Source organism: Sylvia atricapilla, chromosome 9, assembly GCF_009819655.1.
Source record: "Sylvia atricapilla isolate bSylAtr1 chromosome 9, bSylAtr1.pri, whole genome shotgun sequence".
Classification (NCBI taxonomy): domain Eukaryota; kingdom Metazoa; phylum Chordata; class Aves; order Passeriformes; family Sylviidae; genus Sylvia; species Sylvia atricapilla.
The window spans coordinates 21,459,878-21,483,896 of NC_089148.1; the positions used below are offsets into that span (position 1 = coordinate 21,459,878).

The 24,019-nt window shown below is 38.8% G+C and overlaps 1 protein-coding gene across 5 annotated transcripts in view; it reads right to left on the minus strand.

The window, feature by feature from the left end:
- The window catches only part of BCAR3 (BCAR3 adaptor protein, NSP family member), an 89,524-nt gene that overhangs the window by 6,260 nt on the left and 59,245 nt on the right, over positions 1-24,019 (minus strand). For 4 of the 5 annotated variants that reach the window (XM_066325216.1, XM_066325217.1, XM_066325218.1 and 1 more), the window contains 4 exons: positions 5,224-5,352; positions 3,684-4,126; positions 3,019-3,119; positions 599-1,236 (listed from right to left, as the gene is read on the minus strand). In XM_066325216.1, the coding sequence (XP_066181313.1) occupies positions 599-1,236; positions 3,019-3,119; positions 3,684-4,126; positions 5,224-5,352 (1,311 nt within the window). Of the gene's footprint in view, positions 1-598; positions 1,237-3,018; positions 3,120-3,683; positions 4,127-5,223; positions 5,353-15,613; positions 16,219-24,019 lie in introns of those variants that run through there. The other variant, XM_066325219.1, reaches the window with a different exon arrangement.

The window sequence follows — 24,019 nt, forward strand, 5'->3', positions numbered from 1 at the left end:
AAAAATAGTTCTTTGTGGTTTTTACATATTTCTAAGCAATTCCACTGGCACAGTTCTCTCACAGGAGAGAAGAGCACAAGTCCTGATAGCTGTTTGCCCACACCACCTATCCAGCTGTAAGACAGGAACTCAGACAAAGGTTAGAAGGGCAGCTGGTTTTAGAAGTTTAAATATATTTTGTTCCACTGAACACTGTATATAATGGCCATGTGGCAGCCAGGTAATGTCTGCCTGCTCTTTGCCCTAAGGAGCTATTTCCTGTTGTGGGCAGTTCTCCCCACAGTGCTTTACAGCAGACAGCTCTTCCTCAAAGACAGGAGAAAGGCTGAATCACAGTAATGCAGCAACTGATAGGAGATTTAAAAGACATATGGAACTTTGAGAATTTGAGTCTAAAGTCAAGCATGATGAGAGACCTTTAGTCCAAAGAGTTTGTGAACATTCTTATTCTTCAAATGGAAAACACCCTAAAAAATCCTGCAAGCAATACAAAGCATTACATTAGCTGCAAATCTACCCATTATTCTTTTTAATAAAATCAGTTCTTTAAAAAGTCTAAACTGGCACATTATAAAATAAAACGTTATCTTTTTTTTACCTTGCAGTCCATTCTAAGAATATGCTGTGCAATAATCTTTGGGTTATTGTTGGTGAAAAGCTCCTTAACTCTTCTTAACATGGATGTTTCCAATGGCTTGTTTTCAGGAGGAAGTAGTTTGGATTCAAAATCATTTGGTTTAAAACTAGACACTGTCTCATAAACAGGTGCAGAAAAGATGCTGTCTTCTTCAGCCATGTGAGTTGAAGCTTCTAAAGGATCTGCAGGGTTCATTGTAGCATCATCCTCATCAAGGATCAAATAGCTTGTTTCAGAGTTCCTGAATGTTGCCCTCTCCTTTTGTGTCAGATGTTCCACATAGCTGTTTTTCTGACACAAGGGTTGTTTTGCTGCTGTAGGATGTCTGGCAGGATTTAGTTCACAGTAGTGTCCTTCAGAGCTGTGGGAAGCCAAAGGAGAATCTGGGGCCTTCATCAGTGGTGCTTTGCTGGGTTTAGGTGGAGGCTTTAGACAGAGCTGACTGTCTGATCCTCTAAGAGCTTCCCCTAGCTGCGACTCTGAGGTAACTTTCTGAACAACTGTGGGACTTAGAGATGGTTCACTGCCTGTTCTAAAGGCAGGTGAGCTTGGACAGGAGTCTGCATCTGCTTCAGGTAATCGGGATGGATGTCTTGAACCTGCAGAGAAAAACAGTGTTTTAGAAGGCCAAACTACATACAATTCCTGTGCCAGGCTTCATCTCCTAATGCTATTTCCTAAGGATAATACTGTCAGATCATGTCAATTATTTGCTGGCAAAATTGTATATTTTGAGGAATGACCTAGCCAGCAAATTCCATTCACTTGCTGATCCTCCCAAAATCCCAAATACATGGAACAGCTGCACCATAGTATTATTCTGTGGTAATGCTGACAATACTTCCAGTCCCTGCTGCATACATAGGCGGTCCTGTCAGAGCTGGATGACCTCCACGGCTTGGAATAGGAGGTTTCTTTGTAACCTGATCTAGGCTATAAAAACAGCGACTTCCAGCTGCATCACGTAAAAGATGAGTCATTTCTGAGAAGGATAAGTTTGAGATGAAAGCAAAACTTCCCAAAGTCATGCCTGAGCCTGAACTAAGGTATGGAAGGAATGAACTTCAGAAATGCTAATCTTTCTGTGAAACAGCTCCATACAGGAGCCATATAATACCTCTGTGTTATATGCCTCATATAATGCCTCATTCTGTACCCACTGCATATGTAAACCTTGGCATCCAATATGGGACTGAGTCCTGTGTCACAATTCCCAATCTGCAACTCTCAGTGCATTTGCTGGTATCTACAGCAAAGTGGCCAGTTGCATTGTGTGGGTGTTACTGCTTGATTACAGATATAAAACAAAAACTCCAAATCACAGGCTGTCACCACCCTTAAGCAGCATGATAACAGGACCTGCTCAAAGGATCCTATGACAAAATGCACAGCAGAACTCTTCAGGCTGTTGTAGTGCTAAAATAAAAGTATCTGTAGCCATGGATTGGAATAATCAATTCAGCTACAGAGGGACAGAAACTTGCCTTACAAATGTCTGTCCATCCCACTGTTAAAACACAGGAGCACACTCTTTCTATCAAAATACAGACCCATTGTACAAATACTTAATAATCTCTTTGTCATGAGAACTCTTCCTAGATTAGGCATGAAGAATTTTAACAGTACTTTATTCAAAATGAGCAGCCCTGGAAGTCAATACGTGTTTGTCCACATGGGAAGAGATGCGTTATTCCAGGTTTCTATACACAAGTGTGTTAGTATGGAAACAATTGCTTAAACCTTTGAAGAATCTGAGAAATAAAATGCCCCAATCAACAATTGAGCCAAGTGTTGTCACACCCTGGATCCCTTGCTTGGGACGACAGTGGCCATGGAACCAGACAGCAGCAAAAGGAACAAAAAGCAAAAGGGATGGAGGGTAGAGACGTTGATGGAGATGGAAGAACAGAACTGAGTAGAAAAGCCATGGCAGTGTTTTTCTCCTAGTGAGGAACATTACCTCATCTGCATAGTTTACCCTGAGAAAAAGCAGTTACCAGAATTTCCATGAAACACTACTTCTGCTTAATAAAGTTTTCTCAGAAAGACATGAGTGAAACAAGTCAGTTCTTGTCAAGCACAAGTGAGGAAAGGTAGTACCATCAAAAAGGTATTAATACCAACCACAGCTGTCATTTTTTTGGTGTGGAAGCCTGCTGACTTGTGTGCTAAGGTTCTCAACTAGCTGGTGCATTGTAAATAAAAATCCTGTTCCAGTGCCTTGAAGAGAAGCAGTGTGTTAAAACAGCTTACAGTGGCCATTGAATATAATGTATTTACAGTACTCAGAACATTCAGTAATCTCACTTTGGTCTGAGGAGTAACACACCACCTGGACACACACAGATTCTAAGCATGAAACTTCTAATTACAAAACATACCTATTAGCAGATAGCTCTCTGACTGGTGAGCCTTTAAAGGGAATCTTTTCTCCAGAACATGATCCAAACTAGCTGGCTGGCTACCACTTTTTTCTTTGTTTCTAGGGTAAACAAAAATGCAAACAAAAACATATCAGCACTTAAAATACATATCTAACTGCCAGAATATATCATAACCAGTGCAAGGATCTTTAGCTTTCCACTTGAGCAGCTTATGATAATAAAAGGTACTTCATTCATTCATAAACTGCTGTCATAGTGGCAGTGAAATGGCACTGTGTGTCAGCCTGCAGCATTTATGAAGGTATTTCCTCTCTAATAGAACATTTGATTTCGATGCTGAAATTAGGATCCATTACCCCACACTTAAGAGTTTTTATTTCAGGAGTCAGCTATGGAAAAACAGACTTCTCTGGAGCAGCAGCAAGATGTTATTTTGATCCTTTGTTTTACATGGTTAAGATTTGCCAAATCATTGCAGTGCTGTTGTGCTTTCAGAGTCTACATTTGTGCTCACTTTGTGGATTTGCTGATCCTTTGCCAAAATCAGCAAACCCTCATGCCTAGTCTTCCATCTCAAATCAGAGTGAGAACTCACATCACCTCTACCAGGAGCTGATACATTTACTCCATTTCCTTCCGTAAGGACAGCAAAATTAAGGTACCTCAAAAGATTTCCTCTGGGTATGCTCTGCTCCGGGGATTGCATGCTGGGTATACCAAGACTCAGCCTTTTTGCAGTTTCCATTTTTCCTTCAGGGGTGCTTGGCTCTTTTTGTTGGACTGGAGTTAAACCGTATTTTTCTTCCAGACACCTGAGAGGCACAGTCCTGTTGATGGGCTGAAAAATAATTGCTCCACTCTGCTTTGATATTGGTGTGCGATTCCCAACATAGTATCTAACTAAGCCAGGGATAGTGTCAAAACTTTCCAGTTCAAACTGATACTGAACACGACAGTAGGCTTCATTGAGTCTTAGAACTGTTTTGTTGATTTTGAAATGCTGAGGGGTATTTTTCCACTGACAGGTAAGAACAAAGTTCCCAGGACTGGAGAGAGAATCCCTAATCAGAAAATCTCCATCTCTCTGAACTAGGCCTTCTGCCACCTTTGAGGAAAAAGAATTATACAAAAAATTACTTTCAGAATCACAAAACAATACATTACAACAAAATAGTCTTAAACACAGGAATTAATTTGGCTACTCTGGGAGGATACACAAAGCCACAAATACAAAACAAAGCATGAAGTGTGGTAGAAGAATGATGTCTCCAATTCTTAATTAAAAGCTCATCCCACAACAGAGATCTGAAAGGGCTTCTTGGAAGGAGCCAGAAGCTGAGCTTCTTTTGCTCAGCATATGTATTTCTTCTAGTGTATTTACACTTTTGCATGTGCATTTCTTCTAGTTTGCTAATAGAAAACAAGGCATGAAGGGAAAGCAGTGACCCAGGATTTTAAGTTTAAAGCATCTGAATATAGAGTCACACTGAAGTTTAGAAGCCATTAATACAAGATCCTGGATTCTGCCTTTTCATTGTTACATGACAGAAGCTTTCTTTTTTTTTTCTTATTCTTTGTGAACACTGCATATAAAAACACTACCGACTAGGAAGAGTCAGAGACACCTTGCTTTTCTGTTTTGCGTCGGTCCTTTCATGTGCTAAAAGGCCGCTGAGCCGGCCCTGCCCCGGGGCGGAGGGAGGCCCGCAGGGGGAGCTCCAGCGGCTCGGGAAGCTCCCGATCCAACCTCGGCCTCACCGTGCCTGTAACTGCCTTTGTACGGAACAAAATGTAGGGGACTGAATTGATTCTGTTGCGTTTTTATTTTTTTCCCCCCTCTTCCCTAAGTTCCAAGCGCAAGAAAGAAAATAAACAACATTTTAACTTTTATTAAGAATGCTGAACCAAATTACTATCAGTGTTCTCTAAACAATATGTGATCCTAGTATTCTTATACAAAGCCTAAATTCCAGTTCCAGATTTATTCAGTGCACAAAAATCTATCCATGAAATGTATCTACTTTCCACCAGGGTCTCACCTGAATCCATCCTCAGCCTCACTTTAAGCCACAGCTTTCATATAAATAAGCATTATGTTCCTACTAAATTAATTCAGGTATCAGAGACGTGTACAGCCCATCACTGAAATTCTGCTGGTCTGTAAAAGCTCAAAGCACACTTGGCAATGCAAAGAGCACGTACCTGCCGAGGAATACGTCCGTGGTACCAGGCATGGCTACGCAAGTCCTCACTACTCAGCTGCAGTTCTTCCTCTAACTCCTTCTTCAGTTTTTCCGGGCTGTTGTCCATAACTTGCCTCTCCCTAGAAAACTGCAATAAAAGATTAAAAGCTTCAACTGTGCCAAGTTTAGTGATTAACATTTTACCTGGGTTATAACTTCCATCATATGACCTGCACTGGAATGCAGGTGCTGCTTGCAGCAGGCTGGCTTGGCTTTGCCCTCTGGATTGTATTTGCAAACCCCGGCATTGTGTGAGATAACATGTGATTGTTCTACACCGCATAGAACAGAGCAAAGTGTTCTGCCTGTGCACCAAACTAATAATGACACACCTACAAAGTCACCTCTCCTACTTCCTCTTTCCAATATGAATTCTAACTATATCCAAAAAATGGAGCTGGACCCAAATGCCCTGCTCCAATACTCTTCCTCTTAACTTCCATTTTGAATTTAGATTCTTTCCCAGCAGCCCCCTTTGAACCCATCTAGTTAAGAACATTTCAAATGCATCAAGACAGGCTAAGCTGGACACACTTTGTTGTCAATATTTTTGTTGCCAAAGTAAAATTTCAATTTTAATGAGCTTACTCCTAATGGTCATTAAATGTGCATATCCAAGATGTTCCCTTCCCAAAGGACAAAAGCTCTTGTTTGCCCCTTAGCACAAAAGGCATGAGTTTTGCTTGAAGATGTCTCCATCACCACTATACAACTACTATATGATTTTCTGGAAAAATTCTGTCTTCATCTCTCTTTGGAGCACAGCTTTCATGCTGGCCCACCACGGGTCTCTAGTCCTTACAGATGCAGTGTTGCTAACAGTGAGGTGTAGGATCTTCTCTGGAGTAGACAAGTTCTCTTTCATAAACACTCAGAGGAGGAAGTACTTTGGACTTCCTTTCATTCTCCAAGGGCTGGGACTCCAGCCCATTTTTGTTGTGCTGCAAAGTTTCAAAAGCCTGAGAACATGTTCTACACTGATCAAAGAATCAAGAGTTACCCTCCCTTCAGAGAAAGACCAAAAAAAAAAAAAAGGAGCGAGAGAGGGCCTCCAGCAAAATGCAACATTTTGCTCCCATGCATTATGGATTTTTTTTCTGGATATGAGCCAAAGCTCACGGGTTCCTTTAACTGATACACTAACGCAAATAGGGAACACATACATTATTTAAAAAAGAACTGGGAAGGCTTGCCCACCAATTCCTGCTCTTTCCATGAACACTGCTCTCTATAGCTTCTTCTTCTTCACTGTGAATACTCACAGCACCTAACCGTGGAAGCAGGTGGCACACATTTAACGCTTCTTTCAACAACCCTCCCCGCAATTTCAGGCAGACTGAACTACAACACATTACCAGACAGCAGATTTTTGGTGGAATAATGCCAGAGGAGGCACCCTGCTGCCAAGATAATTTAAACATGCTGGGAGCCCAGAGAAATTCTGAAATGAATTCTCCGTTCTGCTTTTCTCAGAGAAAACTAAGGCTTCTCTTTGACAAACACGAGTAGCTAACATAGAAAGGCAGAAGATAAAAAACAACCTGGTAAAGAATTACTTTTCACCTTAGTTTCACTTCTGTGAACCAGAATAGGGTGCTATTTATCCATACAAATCCAGTTCAAAATGGACAAATATTTTCATCAATGAGCAAATTCTCTATGTTTTAGTACATTAAGGTTTTGCATCAACTCCTTCCAAGCTTTATGAGAAGACTGTGCAGAAAGATCCATGTCACAAAAAAGAAGACATTCACTGAAAGGGCTTATTCATAAAACCATTTACAACACCAAGAGATGAAGTTACTGGATGTACAAGGAGTCACAGAAGAGGCTTGGTGAGGACTGAAGTCCAAAAGCATGTTGAAGTGTCAAAACATAGCCAGAGAAGGCCAAAAATGCCCCGTCCACTCCAAACCCTTGTGACCTATCAGACCAGCACAGGTGAAGGACCTCAGGCACACAGCTACCACTTGTATTTCCCAACTCCAAGGGGCTGGGAACCCATTTAAAGCTGACTGGCAAGGATTCTAAAGTTTACACTTTCACTGCCATGTCTGAGAGGATGACAGCAAGTATTATAGCATCTACACAAGCTGAAGGCAGAGTGAAGAACACACAAACTGAGCTGAGGCTTTTCAAAAGCACCTTTTTCTCCTGGCTGCACAAGGAAGTGGCTGAAGAACTTTTAAAATATCCCTCCAGGGTAAACGAAAACATCCAGCTGCAGTGGTGTAACACGATCTTAAAGTCATAGCTGTGTGTTTTGCTGATCTTCTGAGAGTAACTACTACTTTCAAGTGAATCGTATTTAAGGTTTCAAAAGATGCTTTTGACAATATAAATTGTCACCATCTTTCCAAAAGCATCTCACTGTATCTCAGCAGCAGGCAGAGCTGTTGAAAATAGACTGTAGGATACCATGGCAATAACTGAATTTGCTTAGCAGTTATACTTTTAGCCAACAAAAAAACTATAGATCTCTACCAAAGACGTATATAGGATGAAAAGGACTAGTTTTATCCATGGTACTGACATGAATTATCTTACAAATACCAGGATGATCCACTTAGAGATACACTTTAATTATGAATAGAGCATAGAAACCTAAAATTTCTTCTGGTGATTGAATGTATTTTTCATTACTCAAATGAAGTTAACGAGATACATACTGAACTTGAACTACATCTAACAACACATCAAGAAAAACATTTAAGGAATCTAAATCAACTAACATTGTTAACATTAATAATTCTTGGTTTGTTAAAAATCCTCTTGACAATGGTCTACCACATGGAATATAGTCTGGTTGCCAGAGAGGTTAGACATCTCCTGAGATGAAGCAAACATTCTTAGATAACCTTTATGCAACTCAGAACCTAGTGAAAGAACTCCAGTGGCTAGCACAATTCCCAGGATACAAAAGGGGAAAACTGTCTAGATAAGCAAGTTTAGTAATAGCATGTCTTTCTGGATAGTTTTTTGTTCACTGAGACAGATTTCTTATAGAACCTACTAAAGAAGAATTGTGATTGATGAACTGTCTGTAATCTCACCAGCCAACACCTTTCCATGCTAAACCCTACACCCAAGGTCTCTGCCCTGCAAGAATCTTTGCATACATTGAACTTCACATCATGCAAGGCTCAAAAATCACTCCAGGTACAGCCTGTGCAAGCATGTGAACCTGTAAATAAAGAGGGTAGGCTTACAACAATTATTAGCTATGCCAGTGGGCTTTATTTCAAAACAAAGGCGACTTACTCCACACAGCACGATGCACATGCTTCAGCCTCATTTCCCAATAGCACCCAAAAGTTAATGGGCACCAATGGTAGGCTGCAAATTTGCACTAACTTCATTGTGACAAACCTTCATTTAGTAGCATCTTCTTGTTTTATTTCTTTGTCTAAGACATTGCTGGCTCCTACTCAATGCCAGAAAGAAAGCTGAATTTACATTTATGGATAGCACAGTGGATGGTAAAAAGAAATATTAAAATAATCTGAAGAAAAAATAAAAGACTCCCATGTATTTTGCAACAAAACATGATTGAAGCAACACAGGGAAGCTTCCAGTTTAAATACTTGGAGATCTTCAGTAGTAATAACCCTGTCAGATATCCCTAGAATAAAAAAGCAAATCAAGTCAACAGAACTGTTTTTTTCAAATACAGATGCTTTTCCTGGCCTACAAAGAACTCCCTCAGTGTGCACTTTCCAGAACTGTTTGTTCACATTTTAATTCCATTGTTTTCAGTCCCGGTGCTATTTTAAGATATTTCTGCCATGCCGAGTTTTTGTGAACAGGTCATTAAAATAAAAATACATAACTACCTAGCAATACCATATTATCACCTGCTGGCAAAAGCCCTCAATCCTACTTACATACACTATGGAAAACCTACAGAGCCGAGACTTTAGAAGGAGGGAAAAAAATTCAGTCAATAGTTATATATATAGTTATATATAACTTTTCAGTTATTGACTGAAAAAAATCAGTCAGTAGTATATATATAGCTATATATATACACACACACACACACACACACACACACACATATATATATATATGTATATAATAGTTATATATTAGTTCTGTATATGCCAAGAAACTCCTTGGCAGTTTATATATTTCACAAAGGACTTTTACTTCAGGGCCATTAATCTAATAGCAAACTGTGCTTACAGATATAACAAATTATCCTTAATGTTACATATTATTTTACTCTTTTTTTTCCAGGAAAATGTTAATCTACCATACCAAAACCTGGAAAATATCAAAATTTAAGGAAATAAAACATCGAAGTATGATTTCATTTAGTGCAAATTTGAAGAGGACTTGACTTGCCCTCCTGAATATGCTGTGCCTCTGAAATTTGTCAATGTATTTTAATGGGAATTTCTGACAATAATCTGCTGCTTATGCATCCAAGGGATTACTTACATGTCAGTGTTTGGCACTCTCCAAAGGAAACTCACTATATCGAGCTCTTGTGTCAACCATCCTAATGAAATTTATCACGTTAGATTGTGCTGAATAATTTATTGTATGAGGTTGGTACTAAACAAAAGAGAAGTCCCACAGTTATTTCTGTATTGCTATTAATTAACTCCTCTCTAAGGTGAAGATGAGTTTGGTTTGTTGTTTTGGGGTTTTTGTTTGGTTGTGGGTTTTTTTCTTTCTTCCTTTTTTTTTTTTATTTTTCCTAAAACAATTTGAATTATGAGGGAAAGGCTTTTAATTTTAGACACTGTTTGGAAGTGGTCCAAAATCTGTCATACTAGATCCCTCTCATTTGGTTCAGATAAAGCCAAAATTCACATCACCTCTCTTTGTAACCTTCTGGCAAAGTATTATTTATGCAAAGCACAGCCAAGGACTGTTAGGGTACCAGACTAAAGGGGGCCACATTTCCATCCAATCTCAATTACTTCCTGGTGCTTTGCACAGCTCTGCCAGGTGACAGTGAAACGAGCCCAACAGGCAACCTTGGAACCACCTGATCTCCTGTGGCCATGAAGGTTTCAGGGAAAAAAAGAAAAAGAAAAGAAATGGTTATTAGGGATAAATGAGAACAGCTTTGTGAAAATTGAAGTGAGATCTAACTGAGGAAGAAAGTCAAGTCCATACCTTCCCTAAAATTTTAGTACTTTGTTTAAAGTTTTAATAAATGTACTGAATCCATCTAAACCAAACCTATTTCAGATCCCTCACAAATCCATCTTTTCTCCAGCACTGGAGGCCTGCTATACTTGCTCAAGTACACCACGAATGCTGAACTGTGACTTTCTGACTGGGTAACAGAAAGACCAATCAACAGAAAACATGAAGGGGACGCTGGGGAAAGCACAGGAAATACCAAGAGGGAAGACAAAGATGTGAAACAAGAAGGGAGAGGACACACAGACACCGGACACCAAAAACATCTGGAAAAGTGAAAAAAAAAAAAAAAGAGAAATTCCTCTAATTCCAAGCCACTAGAGAGCAATCAACTTTTTCATACAGAAAATGAATATTTTAGTGTCAAAGTCTCAATTCTGGCAATGGATAATTCACTGGCTGCAGAGATCCTTTCAGTCTTTAATCCTGTGCCCTTGTGATCCTAATCAGACTGCCTATCTGGCACTACGAATACAAGCATTTAAAAATATACAACTGTGTGAATTTTTAAAGGTTTTAATTAGTACAATGTATATAACTTCACTTATAACTCTACTAACTGGCCACCAAACACAACAGACTTGCATTGAGCATTTTCATGTAGAACCAAATGCTCCAATATTGTTCAAAAACATTCTTGTTTTCTCCTGTAAAGAAAAGCAGCATCACTGGCCAAGGCTTAACAAAACAAAAACACAGTGATCTCTGAACAGTTTGTGGTGTTTTTTTTTTTTTTTTTTTTTTTTTGAAAAAGAACTGACTGGAAAAAGGGAGTTTCTAAACACATGAATCCATTTTCTGATTAACTTGGAAATTGAACCATAGCTGGTGCAATATTCTTCACAGAGGCAGCTTTCTCTATCCTTCCAGAGGGCACAAAGTTCACATCAGACTATAGCAAGTGCTGTGTTAAGTAAGAGGAGGTATAGAATGGATGATTTACTCAGGGAGATGAATTAATACAGAAGAATGCATTTTGAAGCAATTTTGAAGCCACAAGATTTCCGCATGCTTCTTTAGGTAACTGGTGACAACATCTGAGGTTACTGATGAAAAGATAATAAATTATCATGAAAACTTTCCCCATGACTGCAACGGCTCTTTAAAATCAAACTCCATCATGTGCATGTTCTCACTCTGTTACTATGATCAACAAAATTCCCTGGCATTCACAGAAATGGGGCAATTATTTTCTGGTTTTGGCTGTCTTAGAGTTAATTTCTTCTCAGTAGCTGGTACAGTGCAGTGTTTTGGATTCAGTGTTGATAACACACTGATGTTTTGATTGTTGCTAAGTCATGTTTATCCTAAGTCAAGGACTTTTTTTGTGTTTCATGTTTTTGTGTCTCAGTGAGGAGGTGCACAAAAAGCTGGGAGGGAGCACAGCCATGACAGGTGACCTGAATTGGCCAAAGGAATATTCCACACCACAGATCATCATGACCAGTACATAAAATGAGGAATTACCTTGAAGCAGGGCTGACAGGAGTTCAGGGACAGGCTCTGACATCAGTCAGTGGGTGGTGAACAACTGTATTGGGCATCACTTGCGTTTTTTTTCCTCTCTGTTGCCATTATTATTATTTACTAGTCTTACTATAGACTAGTAAGACTACTATAGTCTTACTATATACTTTACTTCATTTCAATTAATAAACTGTTCTTTTTTCAACCTAGAAGTCTTAGTTTTGATTCTCCTCTCCATTCCCCCAGGGGGTGGGATGGGTTAGTGTAGCTGCCAGCTCAAACCAGGCCAACTAATAAGCACTTGTTTAGAATGAAGGAACTAAAAAAGAAGTCTTTTAGTACAAAGATCAGTTTAATATTAAGTGAACGTAATGGGAAAACTTAATTCTAGTGGATTCAACAACCATTTTCTACTACACCACGACATTTACAACAAATCCTTACTTTTCTACATAACTACACTGAGAGGTAGGAGAGCTTCATTTCTGGAATACAGATCCTGAGAAATCCTGAGTTAAGTGTTAGTCAAATCATAATCTCCCACTCAGTGACCCTAGAGATTTGCATTTCCAAATGTAAATGATGTTAGCAGTTATGTGGGTTTTTTGTTGGGTTGTTTGTTTTAATCTGAGACATATCTAAATAATAGGTACTACCAAGAAGTTAAATGCCTTAAGTACCTACTGAAGAATATTCCCAGTCTCATCAAAGAGAAGTCACTTACAGAGCACCAGTGGACCCTGTGCTATCTACATATTTATGATAGAAGATAATCAAACTTTTACTGCAGTGTAACTATAAAATTACCAAGGGGAATTGAAAAGAATTTTATAAGACTCATCAAAACTCAAACTCAGCAACGAGACAATGGGAAATCAAAGTTTGGGGAGCTATACAAAATTTCACATCATTTTGAGCAGTCTTTTCACATCTGCTCCTCTCCAACAATAACAAATCTAACACAGAAAAGGCAGGCCAATAATGCTGAATGGTGATTACATGTAACTCACGTGTCATCAAATCCCACTGCCTCCACATATGTGCTGAAACTGGATATATGAAGGCTGAGGATGCCAGAGAACAGATTTAGATCATCACACACTGAAGAAATATTAAGATCTACTATCTATAAAAGTGTTTGCAGTTCACTCAAGATAAGAGATGGCACTTGCAGTAAGTAGCTGCTTATAAAAGGCTTCTTATGCACGTCACATTCACAGCATTAGTACATTACTCACTAATGTGCTACATCAACGTGCTGGAAGTTATAAAATTTGGCAGCCCTGACAATTGGAGTGGCTTTCCCCTTTTGCACAGCTTCAGCTGAGGGTGAATCATAGCAGAGAATTAAGAATGAAAATATTTGAACTTCAAGGCCCTTCCCCCTCTGATCATGACAACCATACTGACTAGTACTAAAAAAACCCCTGTCTTGTGGCAAAGTTTTTCCATGAATTTAGACCTCTACATTTTAAAGTCACCTTTTATCACTGATTTAGTCTTAACTTACTTCTTCTCTTCCAAAAAATTCATATTCGAAGGAAAATATTTTGGCTTAGAAGTGGCACAAGTCACAATTTAGTATTTTCTCTTCATTTTCTTATTTTTTAAACACAAACAGGAGCCCCCTTGCCTTGAAGTTTCTCTATTTCCCTCAATGTAAAAGCTGACCTTGACAGTAAACAGCTATAATAACCAAATGGGATCATCATGACACATCATGACTGAAGAATGAGTTGATCCAAGCTCAGATGTTCTGCACTGATTATTACATTTTCTATTAATGCATGGGAAAATAACCCAAATATCTGCTGTTGAGACCTCAGTTTCAAAAAATTAAGTGCTGCAAAATGTGAGTGCTCAAGTGCTATACTGCTTCCTGTGCTTTGGTGGGACAAAACAAGGCATCTCTGAGCTTGGCCTTGTACTGCTTTCAATTAAACTGGATAACATAATGAATTTATCACCATGAAAAAAATCTGAATCTCTCAGGGGTAGCTGAGAACTACAGCATAATTATTTACGGATCAATCTGGTATTTCATTACACATATAAATACTATTAAAACCAAGAATTAACTTCATCTAATTACACAAACTGAATTTGCTTGACTTTTTAAAATTTAATAATAATAATAGTAACTGATGACTTCATTTCATACCATCTTATTGTTCCTACCATCCTAGGCCCTTTAACATTTCACAGAATCCATACCATTGGGCCCCGAGCTTCAGACCTAATTTGATTTGACCACCAGCTGTTTCTATACCTACAGCCGCTTTATCTTCAGCAATTGCATCCCTGTTCCCTACCATCCAAACGTCTTCAAATAGCAGTTCATCAGATTTAACTATTGCTAAATCTGCATACTGGAACACATGCATTCAAATCTATTTTCAATGCTGCAAATCTCTTTAAATAGAACATTATTTTTGAAAGATCCCAACTGTAATTTGTTTCTGCATAAAAGATTTTATTTTTTACCCTCCACAGAGCAAACACTATTAATGTTTCAGCTTAGAGAGAGAGACTATATGGATTAGACCGAATGGAAAGTTGTCATGACAACACCACCGTTATTTTAGGTATTAGATATTCATGCCAAGTTAAACAAAGGGCATATGAATGGTCAAGGATAAGTTTTCTAACTTTTGTGACAGCCAGCAATAAAACCCACTGTCACTTAAAAAGTTCTAGAACTGGAGAGTGAAGCCTTAAAACAAGAATGAAAATAAATTATCACACAATAGACCATCTTTAGCACTCTATTGGGATGGTAATTGCTGACATCTGTCCCAGTCAGAAGTCAATCTGATCAGAATCACTTTTTCAGAGTGCCCAAAGACCCAGCCCCACATCCCACTTTCAGAAATGGACAGTTACAAGGCTAAATCTCTGAGGGTGAGAGAAGGGGATAGTTGTTCCCAGCTTTTAAGTCCCTCCATCAAAGTTTGAAAGCCAAGACCAGAAGACAGCAACCTTCACATCCTTCTTCACTGCAAGTGGTCCACAGTGTTAAAGAGCAATTCACATGATAATCTTAAATAAAAATATTTGAAAGTTTTAAGTGCAACTCACAAGTTGTCAAAGGTAGTTAGATGCCCCACATGATTACAATTCCCAAGTCACTTAGACACTTCTGTGACTCAAAATGATTATGAAGCCTGTTTCTGTACTTAAGTGCATATGAAGCATTTTTGCATAAAATAAATTATGTCCCCGCCCGTGGCAGAAGGGTTGGACTAGACGACCTTTAAAGAATTCTTCCGACCCAAATCTTCCAAGGAGTATGTGATTTTGTGCATCTTGCAATTAAAAAATATCTAAAATATAAGGACAAATCTAAAATTGTTTGAAGCATTTTAAAAACCACCTGTGGTCCTGAGCACAATTGCCTGTGTTTTCCCTAAATGGGTGAATAAAGTTAGGGAACCAAACGGTCTGATCAGTTAAATTCTGAAAACTTGAAAATTTGCTAAAATCCTCTTCAGCAAGCCCCAAGCCCGGACATTTTTACTTAGTCTCTAAACATAAAGACAGCCAGCTTCAGGCTAATAAAACTGCAAGTTGTTTAAGCTTCTCTCTGAGACAATAGTGAATTGTAAAGGTGTTCCTCAAAAGAGAAACACTCTGTACCAAACCATGGTATAAAAACAAACACTTCTAAGGTAAAACTGAAAGCATTACTGGCTAGCACACTGCAGTTGAAAAAGAGCACCTACCTTGACTCTGATAATAGACTTACGATGATAAAAGCAGCAAAGTGCTGCAATCAGCATTTGAAAGACATTATAATCCTTCGGCATTTTCAGTTCTGCTGTCTGTGGTCCCTCCAGACTGCAGACAAACAGTCACTACCAGCAGTGCTCTGAGCTTCACAAACTCTTCAGTGTCACCACTGCCCACCAGTGCTGCTACACCCCCCTACTCACGTATCAGTCTGGGACACTTTCCACAGCTGAAGCTGATACCTTCCATTCAGTGACCGCTGGCACGCTGGCCATACAGAGAGTGCCAGAATCCCCATGTGATCTGTTTCACTCACCAGTGAAATCCTAGCTCCTCTATCTTGGTATCCCCTGGCTCAGAGATGCATTTAAGGCATCAGCACAAGCCAAACTTCTCTTCCTCATGAGTTACAATACCTGACTGTCTCCCAGGGCTGATAAAGGCTCAATCAGTTGCTCCAGCTCAATCATGCAACATCTCTGCCTGCATCCTCAATTATACACACATAAAAGAAAAAAAAAAAAAGAGGAAAAGCAGTTGATTACTGTTTGACAACTGTAAGAACTGAGCTTCAGTAACCAAGGAAAATGATAAATCTGTTTATTTTTAATTAGAAAGCTTCTGGCAGACGGTCCATCGAAAAAATAGCAAGAAACCAACCCTGTAAACATTGTCAGTGTCATTGCCAGGTAACCAAAGTACCTTCAGCACTTAAAACTCTCAGTGGACAGCTTTATCTTGGTGATAGTCCCATGGGATTTGTGCAAATGCTTCAGAAAGAAAGAACTGAATTAATGAACATGTCTGATTCGGCAAAGTAAAAGTAAGCACTACAACAAAATAAAGAGCAGCAGTTTTATTTATGCCTGTGATTCTATTCTCTTGGACAGAATCCTAAGCACAGCCCATAGCTTACTGACTAGTCAGCAAACTGCTCATCAGCAAAGAATCTGCCTGACATATCTCAAGGCTCTCTCAAGAACCAGGGCAAAAAAGAGGCAAAGAACTTGGGTAATTATGGTAACTGTAAGAGACAGGACATCACCTACATAGCAGCCTAGTTAACAGATTTGGTGAAAGGAAAGCAAATGGACTGGACTGTAGGGTACAAGACAACCTGTAACACTTAACAATGAGAAACTTTGAAGATATCAATCAATTACTACTTGGGTACTAAAAATACATAAATCACAGATATTTCAGATCTTGGATTAGGAATAAATTAAGCCCAAGGAGTGGTTAAAATGAATAGTTACTTGTCTTTTTCATCAGCAACAAGTATATTATGTAATTAGGAGGACACATATTAAATACTTATGTATATCCTGAGGTATTACTTGCAAGGTACCTCTCACTTAATAACACAGTACTTCCTTCCCACACTGACTGAACAATGGTAAGTGCCCTCAGTGCCTGCATCCAGCAGTAGGAATTATTAATAGCAGCAGCACTGAGAAAAGACATAAAATATGCACTGCCTTTCACTGAAAATGGGATGGAGTGCCCATCTGAAAAGAAGAGGAAACCTCAGTGTTGATAACAAGGAAATGGAAGTGCGATGTGTGAAGTTCTCTTACCGATCTGACCACGGAAGGTTTGCAGGCACCTACCACCAGGTTAAGCACCAACCCCAGAATGCTCATAAAGGCAGCCAGACTACTTGGCCATGTGTAGGAGATGTTATGCCAGAGACTCTTCTGAGAAAAGCAAAACAATGTAGGAATAAAAGAACAGAACATTAAATGGACTCTAAAGTAATAAACCTGGCAAGAAAAAAGATATAAGACTGGCCAGAAAAGAAGCTGAAAATACTGCCTTTGAAGATGAAGTCCTGCTGAAGAGTTCTTTATGACAAACTCAAACAATGAATGAGTAGATAATGTAATAGGAATGTGAAAGTAGCCTCCTTTTCTCCTTGCACCGTGCTGCGGCACATTTTAATTTACTTTGAGTTATTTTTCCACTTTGAGGAACTCCACAGGACTTCTTTAGCAGGTAGCCAGAGAAGAGAAGGTTAAAAGACACCCTGCAAAACTTCAAACAAAAAAGCCTCAACTGTGATGCTTGTTTCTTGACCAAAATTTTTCTGGTACTCTGGCAGGACATCTCAGTAAGGACTGACTGTATTTTTAAAGAATATTAATAAAAAGTTCGCATAATAACACCCTAATCCAATTTTAAAAATGGAAGGGGAGGACGGAAGGATGATAAAAAGGGAAATGAAATTGAAGACTGCATCAGTCAAGGTGATTTTGCTTTACAATGCTGGCAAGACTTCTAATATGCTGGCAAGTATTAATATCACACACTAAGGTTTCCCTAGGAATACCATAAACAGAAACTACCAAGACAAGCAACACAAACTACAGAAGGTGACAACAAGGGCTATAAGAATGACTTAGCTATTTTGGCAACAGAAACAATTGATTTAGCAGTGTGGTGGACCACTTCTGCCCTGAAAAGAATTAGAAGTTCCAAATAGTTCTTTATGGGGTTGGGAAAAAAGGACAAAAATACTACGACCTATCAATGTGTAAATCTACACAGAAATTTAAACAAAGGTTCCCATCCATCATCAAGAATAAACCCCCTCAGATTTTTTTTTTTTAAAGGAGAAAAGGAGAATTGGAGTGGCAGGTCTAATAAAAATGGTAACTGCCAGATCCTTATTTCCTGTCTGCAATGAAGTAATGAATCAAAAATTATGTATGTTGAGAGAATGCCAGAAATAATGAATCTTAAAAACTAATACTGTACCATTTCATACAGCAGCTGCCAATGGTTTTTATCAACAGTATAACTGATAGGAAAAAGGATACTTTATTTAAATAGTAAATTTAAAATGTTTTAAATTTTAAACTAATGAGATTTTTCTTTTTATTAAGTTAGTATGATTTCAGCCTACATAGCTCAGTGAATGAACGACAACCTTTGCAAGACACTGTGATACAGCAGTCTGAAAATTAGTATTACTGGAAGGAATCCCAAAGCGTATGTGAGAAACCTCTGGGTGATAGGATGGTATATCCTGATGGCTATATCCTGCACTGATGGCTATCATGATTGAGGACAGCCTTCAGGCTGTTCTGATTATGCTTCATAGATAGGTAAGATTTACATCTTAAAATACTGACTCAGATTAAAAAAGGATGGCTTTGACCACATTTTCACACTCCTGGCTTTCCATTTTTTGCTGGTACTTTGGGTTCTTGGACTCTGAACATGGGAAACAAACCTGTTTAATGTACCTCAGAAACATCAAATACAATCCTTTTGCTAAGTCATCTATGGATGTATTTTAAATGCTCTCCAGCACGAAAAAGGACAACCATCAGTTTCATTTCTTTGTTTTCAAAGATACTTAGAACTTTGAATTATCTGAAAATCCCTTCATCTGTTTCTGTGGATGGCTGGCCAGATTACTTTTGATAACTTTGATAACCAAGCTTAGTAAAAAAGGATTTTAAAGTTTGTAGAACCCATGGCCACACGAGTTCAACACTTGAACATATATTCTGTGTTGAGCTCCTAACAGCCCATTAGGAAGAGAAATTAAGCAGTCTGTGCTATCCCCATCTGCTACTACAAAGCCTCTAAAGTTATTTAGGATATTTTCATGGTCTAGTTTAAATTACCCACTGTTCCCTTGACACACCCAAATTCTATCCAGCTCGCTCACAGCACATTGCATATGAAGGAGTTTGAGGTGTTCACACAGGATAGTGTGAACCTGCTCACAGGGAATTTTCTTAGGCTGCTTTAATTGTACAGGTCAAACAACAAAAAACACAGGGATAATTTCTTTAGTATAGTTTCTTTTTCTCCCATCACAACCCCCCCAAAACCCCCCAAAACATCCCCAAAAACCCACAAAAACAAACCACCAAAATCCCAAACAAAAAAAAGTGGCTTCAAGATTTTAAGCGGCTCAAGTAAAGCAATAACACTCCTTGAAAATATAAATGCTTGAAAACTCACAAGCAGTCTGAAGTTATCAAAACAGTCTCCAGAGCTACAAGAGGTTATTTTGAACCAAATACCAATCATGGTCATGGAAGTGCTTAGAATTCACACACAGAATTATTATGATTTATGATTTTATATTAGAGAAAGAGAAGTAATTTCAGACTAAATTAGATGAGGGAATTGTTGGCTTGCCACTTTGCTTTACACTGTTCTATTCATTAAGGCATTCAAATCAGCCTAACAATATTGAGCGAAACACATGTAATGCTTTACATTTCACTGCACTAAATGGAAGTAAACAATGCAGGCAGGAAGCCAGCTGTAAATGAAAGAAGGCACGGTGCACTGTACAAGGGTCAAGAGCACAAATCTGATTAGATCCAGCCCCGAGCACTGCGCCTGAGCGAGTGGCGTCACACGGACATGTCCCCATTACACAGGGCACGACCCAACTAGGGTCTGAGTGCCTGTGGCTACAAAATGGCAACCCTGGGGTTCCAGTAAAGTACAACAGGAATAAAGAAAATTTGAAAGAAAAACCCAAAGAAGATCAAGTAACTTAAAGTCTCCAGTTGAAACATTTTTCAGTTAATACGTAAGAGCTTCTACATAACTAGTTATTTGTTCTTTTTAATGTAAGAAAAAGCCAGGAAATGGGACAACTGATAAATAATTTATCCATGCAAACATATTCACAATGCTCACTCCTAGTTAGTTTTAGCAGTAAGTCCTGCAGATAGGGCACATGGCCTCTAAAAAAGCTCTGGGGGCAGATGCCTTCAAATATAGGTAGTGCCCAACTTTGCAGCTGAAAACTTGTTAAAGTGTAGAATAAGTGGAAGAAAAGGAATGATAATACTGTCAGAAAGCTTACTTTTATCTGTTCCTAACTCAAATGTCTACAGGCACATAAAATCCCATCTCCCAGCTCATGTCCTACCATTCCTGTCTCAGTTTTTAACAGAGCTGAGTCTTTCATGTTCTCTCAGATAACCTCACTTCCTGCATGCTGTTGTTGGTGCAGCTTCTGATCAAAAATCAACAGACAGAGCTGCAGCTGTAATTACCCTTGTTTGCATTGCAAGGTGTGGTGTGGGAGAGGTCAGCCTAATTCCTTTCTGTCGTGGTTCCTTGAGGCAGTCTCAGAAATACAAGGCAGTTGTACAAGAATAGTGAGAAAACAGAATTTGCATCTATTTAGTTTACACTGCTGCTCTTTGAAATTCTGCCTCATATAAAAACCCAGGTTGGCAGGTACAAGAAATAAATGCCAAACCTGCTTATCAGCTTCTCACTAGGTCCTAATTTGCACTTTAAGACCTCCAAGTATCTTTGAGATTTATATGTTTTAGTTATAAAAGATCAGATTTTTTCAAAGTGATCCAGTAGTAGGCCTGGCTTTGCTACTAGACATCTTATTATGAAGCCACTGGCAGGTTTAATAGACCCTACCAAAAACTAGCATAAGTATTCTTGAGCTCCACCTACTGTCTGCCAACCCATGTACAAGCATGAAATAATTTTGTAATGCCCCATCTATTTTTCCTTCAATTTGTTCCTTGCATTGGGAAAAAAAAATAAAAGGCATGAATTTCCTTTTCTTTCAGAACTAGTTCACAGTTCATGGGTAATACCTTGTTCTCTTTCCTGCTGACTTAGCTGTCATTAGTCTAACCAGCTTTGCTGGTCAGCATACCAGAGGTGTCTTGCATATAAAAATAAGGCATTAAGACAATGGTTAACGTCAGACTTCTGTTTTTGAAAGTTTCCTCCAGTCCTGTCAGAGTAAAGTGCTTGTCTGCGTGAGATTAAAACCAATTCTAAAAATAATGGAAAGATGAAAACAATGTATTACTTCTCCAGGGTAACTGGATGCCTTTAAAATACCAGCTAATTACCTAAAACTCCTGAATACCCTCAAATACTTCCCTTTCCTATAAAGGATGTATATTTTGGAGGTGTAGCACTCAAAAAGAAAACTTACAAGTCACTTGGGCTCTGTCAAGAGCTTGGCTTTTCAAGTCTTTCAACATTTTACTAACAGAAGGATTAGAGAGCATGGAGGCAAATGATCTGCAGCCAACATAATGTTATGCTCCATTATTTGTGTAGATGCTTATTTTCTATAAACATCCAGCACACAAAAATGTCAGGCCAACCCGCTCCTTTGACATCACATAGCAGTAGATGGCATCCCAATTGAAATGTCCCAATGCTCCTTCTGCTGCCCTCTTTGCAGGAACTGTATCTCAGTGTGTCTCCAAAAAGAGGCAAGATAGACACACACAATGCACAACCTTTTTCTAATTATTATCTGTAAACATAGCTCTGAGAGATTAGGAGTCTCACTTCCCTAGGCTTTATCAGTAAGAGGACTCAAAATGGTTAAAAAAAATCATCATCATCATCTGCTCTCCGTACATTATATACTCACTCCCCCTTGTGGCTCATGAGCTTACAGACAGTGAAAGATCAAGAGAAAGGTGTTGCATGGAGTTAAATATCAACATTTTCACGTCCCTGACAGCTTTTGATTTAAGTCAATCTTCAAACCCATGAAAGCTAAAAAACAGCCCACCTCCCCCATTCCTCCCCCCGGTTTTTTCCCCTCCTCTTTCTTTGAAAAATAAATGCACTTCACCACGTACTCATATTTGATTTCACTGACACAGACATTTTGACTTTGGTATATGATCAAAAGGCCAGGTCGGATGGGGCCTTGAGGAACCTGGGTCTAATGAAAGGTGTCCCTGCACAAGGCAGGGGATTGTAACTAGGTTTCTTTTGAGGTCCCTGCCAACCCAAACCATTCTGTGATAACTGTCAGCATTTGAGAATCACTGGCATTAGTATTTTGGAGAAAACAGGTCATTAGTTTAAATCCGAGTTTCACAAGATTTTGTGCCCCAGGACTTCTATTCCATGTTTCAGGTTCAGATCTTCCCCATGTTTGTCATGGGTAAGTAAGACCTGATAGTAGCTACTGATCCTCTAACAAAGGTATTGAAAAGGTCAACTAAGTAGCTACTGCTACCCAGTGTTACTGTGGGTGCCAAGGAAATTGGAGCAAAGTAATTTTACAGTTTTCAACTCAAAAATCATTGCATGCAGTCGTTTTTGAGGACTCCAGACCATCACTTGAGAGTTAATGAGTAATAACAGAAGTAGTAGAATACAGACATTAACTGGGTCAAATCTAAGGTAGGATAACATGTAAGATTAACCATTAACATGCAAAGAGAGGATGCTTGCTGCTTGAAGAATTATCAGCGTTTTGTTATTTACTAAAGCACCCTCAGCATCACAGAAGGTGCTCCCATAAGCAAAATGCCCTAAATTCCATTTCGGCATCAGGAGAGGAGAATGCACTGCTAAAAGATTTCACAATGAAGGCCAGAATAATTAGAAAGCCACTATCCACTTGACTCAATTCATATAAGGATTATCATTCACAAAGAAAAAAATATTCCTCCTCACAGTACACTAACTCCCCTGACCCACAAAACCCCAAAACCTCAACTAACCACAAGATCTCACAAACCTCAGCAACCACAGAAAACCCCAGCTCTTAGAGCTAACCAGACCATTCAGGAGTTGGGGGCTGGGAAAGAGCAAATAGCTCCCAACAAGAACAGGCTAACTTAGGGTTCACTAGGGAAACATGAACTAGGACAGTAGACTGAAAGTGCATTGTCTTGCAGAGCTGTAGAATCACACTTCCTGTATAATTTACTGCAAACGCCAGCTCACATTTTATTCATCACTTTGCAGCCAATACATTACAGAACTGCTGACTCAACCTTATTTTCAGAGACCAGTCTGCTGGTCAAACAAAATTCAACATGAGAAAACACTGAAACTTGAGTGTTATATTCCACCACTAATTATGAATAACTGCATTGTATCAAATAAGATAAAATTTCTTTAACTCCAGATAAACAAGGCAAGATTCTCACCATGATTTCAGGGGAATTAAGTACTTGAGAGCTGCTGAATTTCAATAACATATGTAATTCCTTTTTTAAATTTTTTTTCCTGGGCTGATGAAAGCTTTTAGGAACAATTATCATACATACTTAAAGAAATAGTTGCTCCTTTTAAGTAGGGAAAGGACAGACATTGTAAGAAACAAGCCTAGTATAAGGCTGAAAAAAATTTCTACTACTGGAAATTTTACTATCACCAAAACAGGACTAAAAGTAAAAGACAAGATGGTTTGTCCAACTTACTGCAACAGAGCAAACTTATTCCACTAGAAAATGAAATACAGAATTAAAGAAGACAGAGGGACAAAACCAACCAAAAAAACCCAAACAAAAAAACAACACAACAAAACAACAAAAAAAAAAAACCCTAACCAACAGACCAAATAAATCCCAACAACCCCCCCACCAAAACCAACAAAAACAAACAAACAAACAACCCAAAATGAA